The sequence below is a fragment of the Lepidochelys olivacea genome (genome assembly GCF_965140295.1).
Source record: "Lepidochelys olivacea isolate rLepOli2 genome assembly, chromosome: 9".
In the NCBI taxonomy this organism is placed as follows: domain Eukaryota; kingdom Metazoa; phylum Chordata; order Testudines; family Cheloniidae; genus Lepidochelys; species Lepidochelys olivacea.
In genome coordinates, this window is record NC_140419.1 from 34,637,547 (window position 1) to 34,656,349 (window position 18,803).

Sequence of the window (18,803 nt, forward strand, 5' to 3'; positions counted from 1 at the left end):
CCAAGTAATTGCAGTGTGGCACAGGAAAGCATCTCTCAATGGGGGAAGGAACAAAGCAGCTCTGCCAAGTAACCTCTGGCAGAGGATTGCTGAGTACCTCCAGGACAGTTTCCTAGAGATCTCTCTGGAATATTCTTGTGAAATCTTGGAGTGCATCAACTCCCTGTTTCGTTGTACTGCCTCGCTGTGCGGGGAAGTGCCCAGCACACAGAAACACAGCCAGCCTTGTATATTTCTCTGCCCTCTCCTCTCCTTGTTCTGGCTCGCCAGAGAGCAACTGCTGAGACTGGCTAGACACCTCTAGAATAGAGAGCAGCTCCGACTGGATGCACCACCAGGCAACTCTGCCATGGGCTTCACATCTTCTTCAGCCTCCACCTCATCATTAATGGACTTCCTCCTCTGGGTTAGGTACACTTTCTACTAGCTTCAGACATGCTGAAGTATCCACAGTGCTCTTGGCGGTGGAGGTGGGGTTGCCCTCTAGGATAGCATCCAACGCCTTATAAAAATGGCAAGTCTGGGGAACAGTACTGGAAAGAAAGTTTGCCTCCCTTGCCTCGTGGGATGCATTCCTCAGCTTCTTCACCTTTGCTCTGTACTGCAGTGTGTCCCACTCAGATCCCTTTTCGCACAAGCTGCACACAAGCTGGCAAAAGGTATCGAAATTCCTATGGCTAGAGCAAAGCTGGGACTAGACAGCCTCCTCTCCCCAAACACTTATCAGATCCAGTAGCTCCAGTGGTCCAAGAGCGAGATAGTTTGCTGCGCAGAGACGCCATAGCCACGTGGGAGGATGCGATGTGAGCTCTCCATGCTGAGCAAACAGAAAGGGGAATTTCAAAATTCCCGAGGCTTTAAAGGGGGAGTGGTGGAAGGTGGTTTATGTGGGGGCAGGGTTGCGGAGTTGAAAATGCTCAAAGTGGTCAGGATGGGCATTGTGGGACACCTTCTGGAGGCCAACAGCAGCGCTGAAATTAAGCATGGTGTCTACACTGACACTACAGAGATAAAGCCTTGGCACAAAAAGCCTTGACTCTCATCGAGGTTTTGTTTTTTAACAGCGCTGCAACTGACTAGTTTCATCACAAAACATGGCTTTGCAATGTGTACACCTCTGCTATTTCATCACCAAAAGCTGCCTTTTGGCAAAAAAGCTTGGCAGTTTAGACCAGCCCTTGGAATTAGGGGCTCATATACATTAATTACCACATAATAAAGTGAACTAGTCTAAAATGAAGATTAAGGAGCCAATCATGTTAAATATGGCATTACATTTCTTGCCAGATACAAGCGGTGAGAGAAGAACAAAAAAATAACCAATCGTTGCAGCTGTGATTGGTGTGTGCTGTAGGCAGTCAAAATGTCTACCGCCAATTACAATTGGAATGACACACATAGTTAGGCAACAATCCAAATTAATGTTCAATGGACTGTGCGTACATGCTACAACAAACATTCATGCTTGTTTTATTAGCTTTTAAACAATTCAATACTTGTTAGTCAAGACCAGCCTTCTCTTTTTTCGTCTCAATATGCATTATATTATTTTCTGTCCAACACTACCTTTCCATCCCACGTACAAGCAAAGCTAACAACTTGAGTGAGTTAAATTTTTACAACATGCCACTGAAAATGCACCCAACTGTTTCACGTCTAAGTCACAAGTTAGGATGGATTACTCATGGATTTGGCCTTCTAAAGAGCTAGACAAGGCCACCTTAAATCACTAGACATTGTTACAGGTCAGGCATTTCCTTTAAAAAAAATTTTTAAATGAATTTTTGATTGACAAAATTGAAAAGAATCATTGTTCAGCTACAAAGGTCAAAATTTAAGATAAAGTGCCAAAAGACAGATTACTGGAAATCAGGGCAAGTATTTTTTTAAACAGGTAGAACTGGGAAAGCTTTTTGGAATGGAGTGTTTAAAATTAGATATCTAAAATCTTAGACAGCCAACTTCTAATCAATTTTGTTAAAGAGCCCTGCAAAGCAACAGCATTGATATAAGAAACTGTCCAACAGTTTTCCTACGAAATGATATTATTTCTTATTTCTGCTTTCAAGATGTACATAAAATGTGCTACTTTGTGCAGCAAATTAGGCCAATAAAGTAAGCGTTTCATTGGGATACTCCAATTTTCTCCAGAAATCAGATACATTCTGGACTATTTTATATCTCAAGAGGACAACAGAAAAAAAATGCTTATTTTAACAAATCAAGTATATTTTAATTGTTCCATTCTTTTTTTTTTTTTTGACTAAAACATTAAAGCACTATCCAAGAGATGCTCTGTAATCAACATTTATACTTCATCTAAGTTTACTTAACTTATACTAAAGAGATCTACTCTTGTTGATACTACACCACTAAGGACAAGCTACTGTGTCTCTAAGGCAACCTGAAACCAATTTACCCAGTGAGGCCCTCTGGTTTCTGGAGCAGCTTTGTTTAAGTCAAAGCAGCATTTTGAAAAGGGAACAATACAGTCAGCACAGTGATCCCCATGTTACTTGTTTTGATATTAAACTCAAGCCGCCTATGTTGTCCCATTTAATTTTCAACATACTGAAGATCTTTGGACTGATAATACAAATGCAACACAGAAGCAATTAAAAGAGACAGTGAGGTTTGATGGTTTTGGCACCTTAAAACGGAGTTTAGTATTATGGGTGAAACATTAGCTGTATATTTCTGCTATAAGAAAAGGAGTACTTGTGGCACCTTAGAGACTAAAATTTATTTGAGCATAAGCTTTCGTGAGCTACAGCTCACTTCATCAGATGCATTCAGTGGTATTTTCCACTGAATGCATCCGATGAACTTAGCTGTAGCTCACGAAAGCTCATGCTCAAATAAATTTGTTAGTCTCTAAGGTGCCACAAGTACTCCTTTTTCTTTTTGCGAATACAAACTAACACGGCTGCTACTCTGATTTCTGCTACAGTTATCTTCATGTAGTAAAAGAGCAGTTATTTGCACCTCTTAGCCACTGTTGCAAACTTTTGAAGACACTGGAAGTGTGAACAGAATATAGACCAATGAAAAGCTTTCTTGGCAATCGTAATATTTTAAATTAAACTTTGATTCTAGAACATAATGCTATGAACAAGAGGGTGGTATCTGTAGCAAATTCCATGATCAGAGTTTTACACTGTGATCAGAACATTCAGAGCCCCAGCTACACCCCCAAACCAACACAAAGCTACAATATTTTATAACGTATTCAAGCCCTGACTTGAAGATTTGTGAAACTGCAACACTATTCCGATTTAAATGTTTGATTTTAAACAGTTACGAGCCAAACAATTTCATAATTAGACTAATAACTTCAGATTTTGTTCAAGTCGGTCTAGAAATGATTGCTAGTCAAACTCTTCAGAAAGTGCTATGTATCACCCCCAAAAAAGCAGCTTTTTAAAAAAGATTTTCCTACTTTCATTCTTAAAGCTGAACCAGATTGTCATCAAAGAACATGCTTATACTTTGTTATAAAGGATGATCATTTGTAGGGCTGTCAGTCAGCTAACTCATGAGATTAACAAAAAATTAATCACGATTAATAAGTTTTAATCGCACTGTTAAACAATAATAGAATACCAACTGAAATGTGTTGTAAATATGTTTGGATGTTTTTCTACATCAAATATATTGATTTCAATTATAGCTCAGAATACAAAGTGTATAATGCTCACTTTATATTTATTACAAATATTTGCACTGTAAAAGTGATAAACAGAAGAAATAGTATTTTTCAATTCACTTAATAGAAGTATCACAGAATCATAGAATATCAGGGTGGGACCTCAAGAGGCCATCTAGTCCAACCCCCTGCTCAAAGTAGGGCCAATCCCCAAGTTTTGCCTCAGATCCCTAAATGGTCCCCTCAAGGATTGAACTCACAACCCTGGGTTGAGCAGGCCAATGCTCAAAACCACTGAGCTATCCTTCCCACCCCCCCATTCCCCTACCATACTGTAGGTGAAAGTGCAACTTGTAATTTTTTTTTAAAAAAAACAAACAACTGCACTCAAAACAAAGTAAAACTTCAGCGCCTATAAGCTTCATGCTTACCTACATGCTTCCATGCTGATGATCTCGTTTAAAAAAAAGTGTTAATTAAATTTGTGATTGAACTCCTTGGGGGAGAATTGTGTGTCCCCTGCTCCCTTTTACCGCATTCTGCCATATATTTCATAGCAATTATAGCAGTCTTGGATGATGACCCAGCACATGTTGTTCACTTTAAGGACACTTTCACTGCAGATTTAACAAAATGCAAAGAAGGTACCAATGTGAGATTTCTAAAGATAGCTACAGCACTCATCCCAAGGTTTAAGAATCTGAGGTACCTTCCAAAATCTCAGAGGAATAAAGATGTGGAATATGCTGTCAGAAGTCTTAAAAGGGCAACATTACAATGCAGAAACTGCAGAACCTGAACCACCAAAAAAGAAAATCAACCTTCTGTTGGTGGCACCTGACTCAGATGATGAAACTGGACATGTGTCAGTCCGCACTGTTTTGGATCGTTATCAAGCAGAACCTGTCATCAGCATGGAAGCATGTCTTCTCAAATGGTGCCCGAAGCATGAAGGGGCACACGAATGTTTAGCATATCTGGCACATAAATACCTTGCAACACCAGCTACAAAAGTGTCAGGTGAATGCTTGTTCTCAATTTCAGGTGTCATTGTAAACAAGAAGCAGGGAGCATTATCTCCTGTAAACCTAAACAAACTTGTTTGTCTCAGCTAGTGGCTGAACAAGGAGGAGGACTGAGTGGACCTGTAGGCTCTGAAGTTTTACGCTGTTTTGGTTTTGAGTGCAGTTATGTAACAAAAAACCCCTACATTTGTAAATTGCACTTTCACAATAAAGAGATTACAGTACTTGTATGAGGTGAACTGAAAAATCCTATTTCTTTTGTTTATCCTTTTTACAGTGCAAATGTTTGTAATAAAGTGAGCACCGTACACTTCGCATTCTGTGCTGTAATTGAAATCAATATATTTGAAAAATGCAGAAAAACATCCAAAAATATAACAAACTTCAATTGATATTCTATTACTAACAGTGAGATCAATCAGTTTTTTTTTTTAATTTTTTGATAGCCCTAATCATTTTTAGTGACTTGCCTTATCAACATTCTCTTAAAGCATAAGTAAGTAGTCTCTAATCCAGCGGTCTCCAACCTTTTTATGCACAAGATCACTTTTTGAATTTAAGTGCAACACAGGATCTACCCTGCCCCTTCCCCAAAGCCCCGCCCTGCTCACTCCAACACCCTCTCTCCACCCTCACTCACTTTCACTGGGCTGGGGCAGGGAGTTCGGGTTCAGGAGGGGGTGTGGGCTCTGTGTTTGGGCCAAGGGGTTCAGAATGCAGAAGGGGGCTGGTTCCAGGCTGAGTCTGGGGCAGGAAAATGGGGTGCGGAAGGGGGCTCCAGGCTGAGGTTGGGGCAGGGAGGCGGGGTGCGGGCTTCTGCCGGGTGGCACTTACCTCGGGTGGCTCCTGGTCAGCAGCACAGCAAGGCTAAGGCAGGCTCCCTGCCAGGCCCCTGACCCACACCACTCCTGGAAGGGGCCAATGCACCCCTGTGGCCCCGGGAGGGGGGGGTGGGGGAACTGGCTCTGTGTGCTGCCCCTCTGCAGGCACTGCCTCTGGAGCTCCCATTGGCCACAGTTCACCGTTCTCGGTCAATGGGAGCTGCGGGGGGAGTGACTGCAGGAAGGAGCAGCGCAAAGACCCCTGCCCTTCTGCAGGGGCCTACTGGCTGCTTTCAGGAGTAGCATGGGGGCAGAGCAGGCAGGGAGCCTGCCTTAGCGGCAGCCCCACTACATCACCAGCCGGAGATCACGATCAACCTGGGAGAGTCTTCAGGATCGGCCAGACGATTGCGTTCGACCAGTTGGTGACCACTGCTCTAATCCATAATGCTGTAATACTTCCACTGTGGGCTCCAATAAGTTCTCTGCCCCCTTTCCTTCTGCTACCCTTCCTCCCCTCCAGGGCTTTAAGAACTGATTTTACTGACCTGTTTTTACTGACTTTTTGCCATGTGCACGATAGATATAAGAGCATGCAACAGATTTATTCTGTTTAATATTCTTTGTCTTCAGACACTGGTGATGCCTTCAGTCTCCATGGATGGAGCTTACAGGGCAGGAAAATAAGAGTGCATACTGCATCTCTCAGGAACACACAGCAGAAGGTAATAGGAGTTGCAGCATAACGGACTGACATACTTCAAGCACCTGACTAGACTTTCTCCAAGCCAAGGGAGGGGAAATGGACACCTAAAAAGAAGGGTAAAGGTTCCAGCTGTATGACCCCAGGTCTCTCCTGGTTAGTGAATAGTGCATTAATTGATCAAAATCACAATGTTTTCCCATGGTAACTGAAAGAAATTCTCTTTTTTAAAATGTCCATTCAGAAGATGGAATTCTTCAGTCTACTTTTGGGCTGCAGCACTTGTATGTTCTCTAGAGAAATTCTTAAAATCAAATATTGGAACAAATTAAGTCATTCACCAAACATTAGGTATTCTACAATAAATAAGCACTTACTTCATTCCCATGTTTCTGCAGAAATTCTATTTCCTGTTGCGTGAATGTGGTCATGGAGATAGATTTAACCCTGTGGGGTGGATTTAAACCTCGCCTAAAGAAGTAGAAGAAACTTTTGTCAGTATTCTGAAAAATCAAAACGTAATACCACTTCTATATTTCCAATAAGCTAAAAAACAATTTAAATTAAAATATGGTTTAAAGAGCTGGGCTTGGGAAGATATGCAGTGAAACTACAGCCAACCAACCTAGTGAACCCTGAATGGTACTGTATATTAAATATACTACACACAAACTACATTAAAGGAATGTTGAGCCTGCAAAGTCAATCCCCATATTTGCTTGTGCAACCTTAATTTTGCCTCTTTGTTAACTATGATAGGTTTTTGTTATATAACTTTTTCCTACAGTCCAAGTGTCCCTCCCTCAGCGACTCATCCAATCTTCTTTCCCCCCCACACCTCAGCCTCTTCTCCCAGTCCTTGCCCAGCCAGTCCCAGTTCTCCCTGCTCCTTTCCCAATCTTGCTTTTTGTCAGATCTTTGACCTCTCCCCAACCCTACCACTAATCCTCAGTCCCAGTCATTTTGCCTAGTCAATTTCAGCTTCCATCTCTACCTGCCAGTCTCCCTGCCCACCTTGTCTTTGCTCCGATTTAGTCCACCCTCCATCCCCATGTCTGCCTTATTCCCTCTGCATTCAAATCCAGGCAGCTTCTTCCTTCACACTGCCTGTGCACCAGCGGGGGAAATATGAGACCACAAGAGAGGCACCTTACTTTCAGTTCCAGTGCCCAGACCAAGATCCAGCACAGCTCCAATGGAAAGTTTCATTGAGCTCCAAAGTAGAACATGCTCAGTGCCAAAAGAATCTGAGAATTTAGCTGCTAAAATGAACCTATACGGAGCATGCGTAAATCACAATGTTTCAAAGGCTTATAATTTGGCCAAATTTTCATGAAAACAGCCAACAATGCATTCCTAACAAAGGCTACACCCCTGCTCCCACCCCCATCCCACCAAATGTAAAGTCCTTGCACCAAAGCATGGGTGCACTAGAGCTGCTGAAAGATATCACCACCAGAAATTTTAACATAAAATTACACTTTCCCCTCCAAAATGGCTGAAATTTCAAAAAAAGATCAGCCTTAGACAGTCTCCTGACATAGAAAATTCCAGCCCAAACAGTTAAATGCTGCCATAGTTACAAAAAATTGAAAACAGGATCTTATAATGGGAAACGTCCGGCAACCTTAGTAACAGGCATGCTACAAACCCTGCCGGTAATATTATAGAGATCATGTTTAAAAACAGTTATGGTTTTGCAAATAGGGAACAATCATTTTAACTGGAGCCTTCTAACGTAATGTATGCACTGGATATGCAAGTGGGTTAAAATGCCTTTTGCTTTAGCTACACTGCACTCTTGCATCCGATGCAATAATTTATACTAATACAGAGACCAATCTAAAAAAAATTATGTTGGACAACAGTAGTTCAGTGTGAAGCTCTGGATGAGGTTTTGGTTTGTAGCAACAAGGTTTTGTCAACATTAATCTAGTGTTTTTGCTGTTAGAGTTCCAGCTGCAAAGGACACCTGCCCACTGAGGAAGTGATTCAGAAGTAAGGAGCATAATATAAGCTTCTAAGTACTCCTTGAGAAGCTACTCCTAGGAGCTTGTGGCCCCTTTTGTTCAACTTTATTAACTATGCAACAATCTTGAAGGACCTGACTCAAGATATGAGGTGTCAATCCAGCTTGAGGGATAAATTCTGTCTTGCTTGAAGGAGCCATTAGATTTATGTATTTATTTGCAAGTGGAGAGGTTTTGGGTGGAATGAAAGTTACTCAAGGGTTTTGGGTTTTTATATTATATATTTGTGCTTGTAGTAATTCCCGTTTTGGGGATAGATGGAAAAAATTAAACAGAACATTTAACACATTAGCCAAGACGTAGATATTTCATTATTACTAGTTTGGTATAAAAAGGGAGTGACTGATATTTCTACTAATATAGGTTAGATAATAAATACCAAAAACAAATAATAACAAACTTTAACATTGGTGTTCACGAAGCCTGACTCAGGCTCCCTTTAAACATGTTTTTTACAAAAGCAAGTGACCCCAGTTAAATATTATAGACTGTAAACTCAATAATAGTTCCCCTTATAAAGAAAAAATATTATTTCCTTTTGACCACACTGGAAAAGATGATTGATAAAAAGCAAACAATTCAGTGGATGATAAATCAGAAGTTCCGAAGGATTTTTTTTTTCCTGTTAGACCTCTCTCCTGTAAGGACGAGATTACTTTAGCAATTTGGGGTTGAGATGCCTAACTATGGATTTGGGAGGCACCCACATTTCAAAACACCTGCTGGTCTTATTTTGCTGCAAAACATCAACCTGAATCTTACCAAGAGAAGTAAACAATTTACAGTTTAATTCCATACCCAATTACATCAACTCAAAATATTTCTAGTGTTAAGGGAGTTTCTCCACTCTGAGAACTAATCCTAATTGTGATGAAGTGAAATATTCACAGCTCCCTGGAATGATCATTGCATCCCACATTTTGGCTGCACAGGCCCCAAAGTAAGTTCAGATGGTATTAGGGATTAGCCTAGGCAGACAGAGCCTTAGGCAGGTGGGGAGCAGAGTTGGGGGGGGCGGGCTCTGGGCACCACCAAAATTTCTACAAACCTGCAGCCCCTGCTAAATCATTCTCATGTGCTTCACCAAGTATGATATACCCAGTTGTTTCAAGAAAGTGACCGGGCAGTCTTTACAAAAGAGTTGAAGTTATCAGAAAACATGTTATGCTTTAAAGAAGAGAAAGCAGGGATGCAGGACACTTTATACACTACAACAGCCCCCAGTTCCAGCCTTCTAGTTTCACAAAAAGACACTCTCACTTTACTTCCTCGTTGGAAATAATTCAAGTTGGTATCTGGGAAAGAAAAAGGGATAAATATTGCTCTCTCTTTTTACACTATTTGCTGAGACGACCAATCTGAGGGAAAGCAAGTGTACAGTCAAGCCATTCCAAATGTTTGAGGTCCAGCTGACATGGGCAAGAATGAATCTTGGGCTTGTATGGTTGGACACACATTACAACAGGGAAAAAAAATGGGAAATATGTTCAAGTGTACACATTTATCTATAGACCTACAGAGAGCGAGTCACTTCAGCTCTATTCACGTGCAAATACCATATTAACACAGCAAACTCATCTACTTCTGTGATTAGAGTAGCATTTCTGCCCTTCGTTTTGGTTACCATTGCTACAAGAATCTCCTGCAGTCCATAAAACCCAAGACTGGTCCAAAGATAACATTTGGCTAATTATTGACCAGTTGTCAAAAAACAGACAAATATTTTAAGCACAAATTAGAACAGTCACAAAAAAAAGTAAGACTTGGTGGTCTCCAGTAGCCCTAGCCTTAGGTATTTTTGCTTAATTACAAAAACAAATTACTGAACTGAGTTATTTTAACTAGAACAATGAAAAACAATGAAATGAAGCTCTAGAAAATTAAAGAATAATTAATTTTACAGGTTAGCATTTAAATGTGAATGGACTTCAAGACTGAACAGTTACAAAAGAAAAATTAAACAGCAATTATGCAAGAAACAGTCATTTTTAAATGCACTTATGCTAAGTAGGTGGCCAACTCTACAAGCATCTTGCTTTTTGTTATTTTTCTTTACCAGCTTCAACTGCTACGTTTACATCTTTGTCGTCAAATTCATCAGCGTCTCCTTCTTCCTCTTTGTCTCGTGATTACTGAGTCATCTTTTCAGATGCCATTTTCTTCTGTAATCTTAAATTGTGATTCACAGTCACCAGCTTCCGAGCAGTGAAGGTCTTCAGTCTATTCCTGGTTTTCAACTGGACGATTCCCTGAACTGACCAATTTCATTCTACACATGCAGCAGTACGTGGACGTGTTAAAAAATTTCTGCCACCATAGCGAGAGTGCAAGGAGGACACCCTTTTCCATCACAATGAAAGAGCAAGATGTTTTGATTTAACTGCTGGGACTGCACTCCACATTGCTTTGCAACTGAACGGGACACTTCTTGCTTTATAAATTTTCTACCTCCATCAGCACTGTTTGTTCATTCATTTGGATATCCTTTGAACATTTCAAACAGCCATTAAGAGGTCACAAGTTGAATTACATTAGTCTTCAGAAAGGGTTTGCCCTAGAAGCATGGATCAAGAAGGTAGGCAGTATTATGTGCAGGAACGACCACCTGATTTTTCAATGATATTTTGTCTATAATCTTTTTCTCTTCAGATTTTGTAAGTGGACTGTTCTTTTCACAGTCCACTACACAAATACGTTTCTTAATATTCAGGAACCTGTTTTTGGCTTCATACAATGTAGAACTACTATTTTCCATATTCTGAATGGACTGAGCTACAGTTTAGGCCAAGAGATGAAGGGGGATATGACCCCACCACTTCTTCAACCGAGGGCTGACTGAAGAGTCTTCTTGCATATCTGAAATTCTTTGAGGCATTTAACAGCAGATAGCCTTGTTGTGCTAGATGGGTTACTCAAGATGGGTAAAACTGAATGTTGTACTAAATTAAACAAGTACCATTTTTCAGCGTGTTTCTGAAAAATTTCACACTGCTCTTCACTTGTGTCATGTCACAGAGAGCGGTCAGATCTTCAACATCACCAATGAGAAGCCACGTTGTAAGGACAGCACATCCGTCACAGGGTTTGGATACTCAATTATCAACAAAGCCCAAGCAGCTTTCATATTAGCCACATTGTCAGTTAACGGAAATAACCTTCTGGGAACCAATTCATTGATTATATTTTTCAACTGGTCACCAATTTATTGGGCTATGTACTAATCCTCAATTGTGCATCAGAATAAGTAAAGCACTAGTTGTGAAGTTCTCATGAAGTTGATGGTACCCTCATTGTGAATATTGCTACATCCATCAGAAACTGCTTGTGCAATATGAACGTCAATCCTCTCTCTTTCACATAATCTGCTTTGGCATTCGGAAGAGTTCCTGTAAGCCATTTCCTACTCAGTACTTTATAAATTGGATGTAATTTACAACAATTTCTATCTTAAAAGATTTTCAACTATATGAAATGGTGTATTGCTGGCATAAATACCTCTGGCAAATATATGGTCAAGTTGGTTCTTCTGGTCAAAGGATATTCTCGCCGAAAAAACTTGTTAATTCCAACTTGAAGATCAGAAGACTTCCCAGGAGTAAGTTTTCAATGCTAAACTTATCAGAAGATGAAGAAATAGAACTAGCACCACTTTCATAGTCATCCATATTACTGCCCTCAGCATACAACTCCATGCTTTGTGATGATGCTGCCAAAGACGAAACAGGAGAGTGCAGAGAAGGAAGAATTTTGCTGCAAAACAGTTTTCCCTTTCTTGCCATTTGACTGCAATAAATCTTTGCCAGTAGACAGACATCACTGAACACATCACAAGAATTCATGTTTCTCCATTCTATCTACATGTCACATACACAGAACAGAACCTGCACTCAGCTTTAACAGTTTTTCCATGTTCATGTTTAACAAACAAATTTTCCATATAAATTTTTTTTGGCTTTCCCCAAATCTACATAATTTATTAGGTCTCTGTTATTAATGTTTCACTACTTCTGGCATGCTCTTGTTCTCTGAATTTCAATCATCCAAAAGCCATTCACTTCTATTTCTAGTTGCTGCAGTTCCAGAAGATTCCATCCATCAAAATATTTTTTGATATGCTGCTTGTCTGCCAGCCCCCAGGACCAAACAAACAGTTAATAGACTGGCTTACCAACCCTCCTTAGTCATATTTCACCATCAATACCCAGTCTTAGCCCTTGTCACAAAAAAAAATAAAATAAAAAATAAGAACCTATGCATGCATGCATGCCAAATAAATGTAAGTATTGAGGCACATGTCACAGTACCTTATTTTCCAAGTTTTCCCACTTTTTACATCACTCCCTTGTTTTTCACAAAGGTCTTCTCCTACAACCCTGCTGTCCTTTAATTGTTATCACATCTGCTTCTGCACAGAAGCACCAGCATGGTCCTAATTAAAAAAGGAAGATTACTCACTGGGAGTTTAGTTAATGCTAATGTACGAGACTGAGACAATGAAACAGATTCTTTCCAAATTTTTTGTCACTATAGCAGTGTTGGTCATGTGTAAAAAGTAATCTACACCATGAGAAGCAGCATATATGACAAATTATACATAAGGTCAGACTTCAGAGTAAACAGTTCCATTTTTATATAGTGATAACTAAAGATTCCATGGTACTTTAAATAGCACTATTGTACCTAGTACTCCCTTCAGTAAGGCTATCCCTATACTACAGCGTTTCTGGTGAAGACTCTTGAAGCCAACAGGAGAGAGCTCTCCCATCAGCTTAATAACTCCTGCCTCCGCAAGAGAAGCTCTCCCCGACATAGCGCTCTCCACATCGGCGCTTAGGTCGCTATAATTTACATCACTCAGGGTGTGTATTATTCATACCTCTGAGAGACGTAAGTTATATTGGAGTAATATGCAGTGTAGACATAGCCTAAGATAGTTTATTTATAGATTCTGGTCTCCAAAAACTATTGATAGGATATGACTGTTAAATATTCCACGTCAGTGTATAAAACTTAGTTTGGAAAAGTCTACAGATATCTCACATATTTAAAAAGTGTTAAATAAAAGCATGCTCTATATTAAACATGGAATTATACAAAATGTGTTAAATGGATGATTTAAACAAATATGAAAAGTTTTAAATTGAAAATGCATCTTACAATTAAAAGTTAATAAAAAAGCATGTTAAATACAAAGCAGCATTTAACACTCAGTACTTGCATTAACCTCATTTATAAATGCATCCAGTTACCAGATTTCAATGCTGTTTCCACCTGATCATAATATTTTTGCATATCTTTAGGACCTCTCTCCTCCATCTGAGCTAAATTTTTTTAAAGGAGCACTCCCAATCACAACACAATTGAAAGGAAATTCTATACACAGAACTGCAGCTAAACAAATCTGTTGCAAATGCTGACAACAGTAGTCCATAATTTACTCCCAAGGGAATGTTGCATAAAAAAAATAAGAATTCTGCACACAATATTTTAAAATTCTGCCAATTTTATTTATCAATAAATGAATGTGGAGGCTCCAGTACGGCAGTGGGGAGCACAGGCCACTGGCTGCATGGAGGTGGGACTGCAGCTCCCCCGGGACAGGGACTTGGCCATTGTGCTGTGTCAGGGTTTGGTGCAGCCTAAGGACCGGCCCTGCCCCTCCATGCCAGGTGCACTAGGTGTGGGCAGGCAGGCTCAATCTAGTAGAATTTAAGCCTGGAGGGGTTGGGGTGGAGGAAATCCAGGCATGGGGTAAGAGGGTCCTGTGTGGGGCAATCTTGGCATGGAGTGGCTCAGTGCGGGATATAGATACATAGGGTCTTATGGGGGGTATTCCGGATGCAGAAGCAATGGGACTCTGCAGGGAGGTCCAGGTGAAGGTGGTTTGGGGTCAGTGGGAGGGGAGGGTCTGGGTGCAGGGGGCTCATCAGGGTGGGGGTTAAGTGGGCCTGCTTAACGGGGGAGCCCCAGCTGCAGCAGAGGGGAAACGCCGCATGCCAGGCTCCCACTCCCCTGATCCAGATTTCCCTGTCCCCTTCTTTTCTGCATCCCCTCCCCTTCTCTCCCCAAATTGTTCCCTGTCCCATCCTCCTCCCCTCACTCCCACATCCCTCCTCCTTCCTTCCCCAACTGCCTCTCCCTCCCCCACCCCCTTTACCCCATCTCTCCCACCACAGGTACTCACTGTTGTCCTCACAGAGAGGGAACAACTGGCACTAGGAACCAGCATCCTGCTGCAGAGCCCATTGGCAAGCTCCAACAGCTGGGCAGTTCTGTGCTGGCAGGAAGTGGCATGTGATGCCGTGTGTCCCCCATCTCTCCTCTGTTTGGGGGGTATTGCCCCCGACCCTGCACACAGCTTCCCTTTGCTTCCATGTCACTTTCTTCAGGAAGCAAAGAAATCTGCCGGAGGCGGGGACGGATGACATTTTCTGTGTGTGCACAGAATTCCCCTAGGAGTAATAATTATTAGAAACCCTTACCACAAGACAAATGGGTTATAATATGTAATGTTGTATAATAATGTTTGGGTTTTTTTTTTTGTTTGTTTGTTTGTTTTTTTAAAGGTCATCTTACATTTCTCTAGTCAGCTCCTATTATTCAGAACATCTTTCAAAAAAGATGCATTTAACATTCTCTTGCAAGAGAGACAGAGCGGAGGAATAAATTTTCATTCTTCACGTCCAACGTGGAATCACAGGATGACATATGTTTAGTGTTTTAAACATATCTGTACTTTAGGATGAGATTCTGTAATGCAATCACCACTCCTTGTTTTTATCTCTATCAAGGACCAGATGTGGGAGTGACTAGCTAGAACAGCATATTTTAAACTATTTGAGTAATCTGACCCCAGCATCTCCTGTGTGCAATCTGTATTCTCACATTCGCAGCAGATATTTTCCCAATTCCTCTGTCATAAATATAAAGGGAAGGGTAAACCCCTTTGAAATCCCTCCTGGCCAGGGGAAAGCTCCTCTCACCTGTAAAGGGTTAAGAAGCTAAAGGTAACCTCGCTGGCACCTGACCAAAATGACCAATGAGGAGACAAGATACTTTCAAAAGCTGGGAGGAGGGAGAGAAACAAAGGGTCTGTGTGTCTGTCTATATGCTGTTTTCTGCCAGGGATAGACCAGGAATGGAGTCTTAGAACTTTTAGTAAGTAATCTAGCTAGGTACGTGTTAGATTATGATTTCTTTAAATGGCTGAGAAAAGAATTGTGCTGAATAGAATAACTCTTTCTGTCTGTGTATCTTTTTTGTAACTTAAGGTTTTGCCTAGAGGGGTTCTCTATGTTTTTGAATCTAATTACCCTGTAAGATATCTACCATCCTGATTTTACAGGGGGGATTTCTTTATTTCTATTTTTATTAAAAGTCTTCTTGTAAGAAAACTGAATGTTTTTTCATTGTTCTCAGATCCAAGGGTTTGGGTCTGTGGTCACCTATGCAAATTGGTGAGGATTTTTATCCAACATTTCCCAGGAAAGGGGGGGTGCAAGTCTTGGGAGGATTGTTCATTGTTCTTAAGATCCAAGGGTCTGCGTCTGTAGTCACCTAGGCAAATTGGTGAGGCTTTTTACCAAACCTTGTCCAGGAAGTGGGGTGCAAGGTTTTGGGAAGTATTTTGGGGGGAAAGACGCGTCCAAACAGCTCTTCCCCAGTAACCAGTATTAGTTTGGTGGTGGTAGTGGCCAATCCAAGGACAACGGGTGGAATATTTTGTACCTGGGGAAGTTTTGACCTAAGCTGGTAAGAATAAGCTTAGGAGGTTTTTCATGCAGGTCCCCACATCTGTACCCTAGAGTTCAGAGTGGGGGAGGAACCTTGACATCCTCTAATCCATGGCCTGCCATTAATTAATTGTCATTTAAAAACTATTTTATTCCATGCTGCTTTCAACAAGGAATCACTCATATGTCTTACAGGAAGAATCTCTACATGCATTGCAGACATTATTATTTTTGGCATATTGCAATGATTGCAGTGTAGATTATAGATCCCTTTTATACCATGGAAACGATCATTCATGTTTTTCTTCTAGGGGGAAGTCACTTTCATGAATGCAGCAAGTGGCATACTTCAACAAAATGCTATACCAACGTTTCCCAAATGGTGGGTTCCAATCCACCAGTGGGACACAGGTAGGGTCTAAGTGGGTCAAACATGCCTCAGAAGTACTCCTCCACCCATGCTCTCACTTCCCCAGGACAGCAAGGAATGGCATGTGGAGCAGGATCTGGGCAGCAGTGCAGAGCAAGCCCCTCTGGGGTACAAGCAAGATGTGACAGGCTGCTGACTGTCCACTCACTGATTCTGGACACTTACTCCACACTGCTACTGTTGCCAACCCAGATCCCACTCATTTTACCAGAAGCCAGGCAGCGATCACAGCCACCTAGGACTGCAGGAGAGGACAGGGCTGAGAAGAGTCAAGCAGGAGACCTGGGCTGAGAAGGGTAGGGCAAGGGTAATGGGGGGTTCACAAAGACAAAATGGTGGTTGATTTTAGTAAAAAAAAAAAAAAAAAAAAAAAAAAGCCTTAGTAAAAAAAACAACTTTTCAGAACCACTATACTATAGTCTTATATTTAATTTAAGGGTACTGAACAGACATACGTTACCCTGATGAAAACCTCATGCTATAATTTATAGTCCTGATGTAACTAGCATCTTTACAGTTCTTTACAGCAGTTAGAGTAAGAAATTCAGTTAGGTTGTCATTGGAGATTAAGTATTGAAAATACAGACCTAGAGCCAGTTTTTGTGCATTTTTTGTAGTTGCCCTTGCAAACGCATTTTGTTCCAAGATCAGAATGCTCATCCTAAACAGCAGAGTAGCCCAAGCTCAAAGAAAACCATGTTTTTCTCCTTTGCAAATAGCACATCTGATGTGGCATAAGGGGAATAGGCCCTTATTCCCAGTGAATCAAGAGTCAGACATCCTGCCTGAGGGACATATACCAATCCATAAAGAGAAGGCCACCCTCTTGCACTACCAAAGGCTAAGTACACTATCTCAGCAACCCTCCCAGCAACTGCTCCCTTATAAGACAAGGAAATTTTGACCACAACCTCTAATCCCCGGCATGACAAAGCATTGTACCACCACAAGATGGATGCTCTATTGCATCAGTTACTACTGATAATTGCATAAATGTTTTTTAAGTCTCATTCTTATGAATATGGACATAAGACATTTGGTTGTCAAACTTAATATGTTATTAGTCCAACAACCTTATTAGTTGGGGATACTTGTTGTTTGATTTCTTTTAAAGGGGGTTGCTTGGTAAAGGTGGTGATGGAATGTAGGCATCCCTAGGAGATTGATTTAAGGATAGGTTTCAGAGTAGCAGCTGTGTTAGTCTGTATTCGCAAAAAGAAAAGGAGTACTTGTGGCACCTCAGAGACTAACCAATTTATTTGAGCATGAGCTTTCGTGAGCTACAGCTCACTGCATCCGATGAAGTGAGCCATAGCACACGAAAGCTTGGGCTCAAATAAATTGGTTAGTCTCTGAGGTGCCACAAGTACTCCTTTTGATTTAAGGATATGGTAAATGACAGTGGAGCACAGTGGACTGTGCCAGCAAGTGGAGAAGTAGAAGGAAATGTACCATTAGGAGACCACTTTATTTTGTGGCTGTATGTCAAGAATGTTTTGAGCTTAACAACCCTAATGCAAAACATGGCTGTGAAAAAAAATTCGAAGGTGTTTTTGTTTAGTATATATGCAGTGATGTCACACCCACATACAGATTCATAGAATGCCCCCTCTCCCAGATTCTACAGAGAATTTAAAAAAATAGTAAGAAAGTGATTGCCAGAGACAAATTTTAGCTGGAAATCAATTTCAGAGCCTTCCTATTAAAAATGCACGAAGAGAAGAAAAACTACAAAGGAAATTCAAAGGGCTTAAAAGCCCTTATGTGAACATTGCCACTGAACAGCCACTAATGGGAGAGCAAAAGAAGAACGTTTACCCCTTCTGAGCCCACTTCAAAAAACTATGGAGTTTTAAATGAAAGGCGCCACAACACAGTGTGCCAAGACAATCTAATGCATGTGCGCAAGCATCCTCACATAGCTATAAAAGCTGGGTGTATTGGTGGAGCTATGCCAATACTACACTTTAAGCAACTCAAATAGTTAAATATGCTAATTTTGTCTTTTAAGAAGGCCAACACACAGGAGGACAGAATTACAACTGATTTAACTGATCAAATCACGTTAAAATCTTTCATGTTAAACCTGTGATATCATTCTTGGTAATCTGTATCTGTTATTTCTTGCACTGTACAGTAACAGCAGTTAGGGCACTAGCCTAGGATGTGGATTTGAGTCCTTTATCTGCCAGTCTTCCTGCGTGACCTTGGACATGTCACTTAGGGAACTGAGACACAGGGCCATACAGATACCTAAGGTAGATAGAGATAGATGCTACCCTGAGCAATGGTGTAATTTTTCCAACTGTAACAAGACAGAATTGATTTAAATCAAAAGTACAATAAAAGCTTTTTTAACCAGCAAGTTGGGGGTACAGGGGTGCCACTAAATTAAAAATGCCGGTTAACTCAGAG

General features: G+C 40.9%; 1 protein-coding gene across 7 annotated transcripts in view; it reads right to left on the bottom strand.

Annotated features, from left to right (window-relative positions):
* Positions 1–18,803, bottom strand: part of AGFG1 (ArfGAP with FG repeats 1) — a 68,150-nt gene that overhangs the window by 43,353 nt on the left and 5,994 nt on the right. For all 7 annotated transcript variants that reach the window (XM_084639770.1, XM_084639767.1, XM_084639766.1 and 4 more), the window contains exon 2: positions 6,573–6,666. In XM_084639770.1, the coding sequence (XP_084495896.1) occupies positions 6,573–6,666 (94 nt within the window). The remainder of the gene's footprint in view (positions 1–6,572; positions 6,667–18,803) is intronic.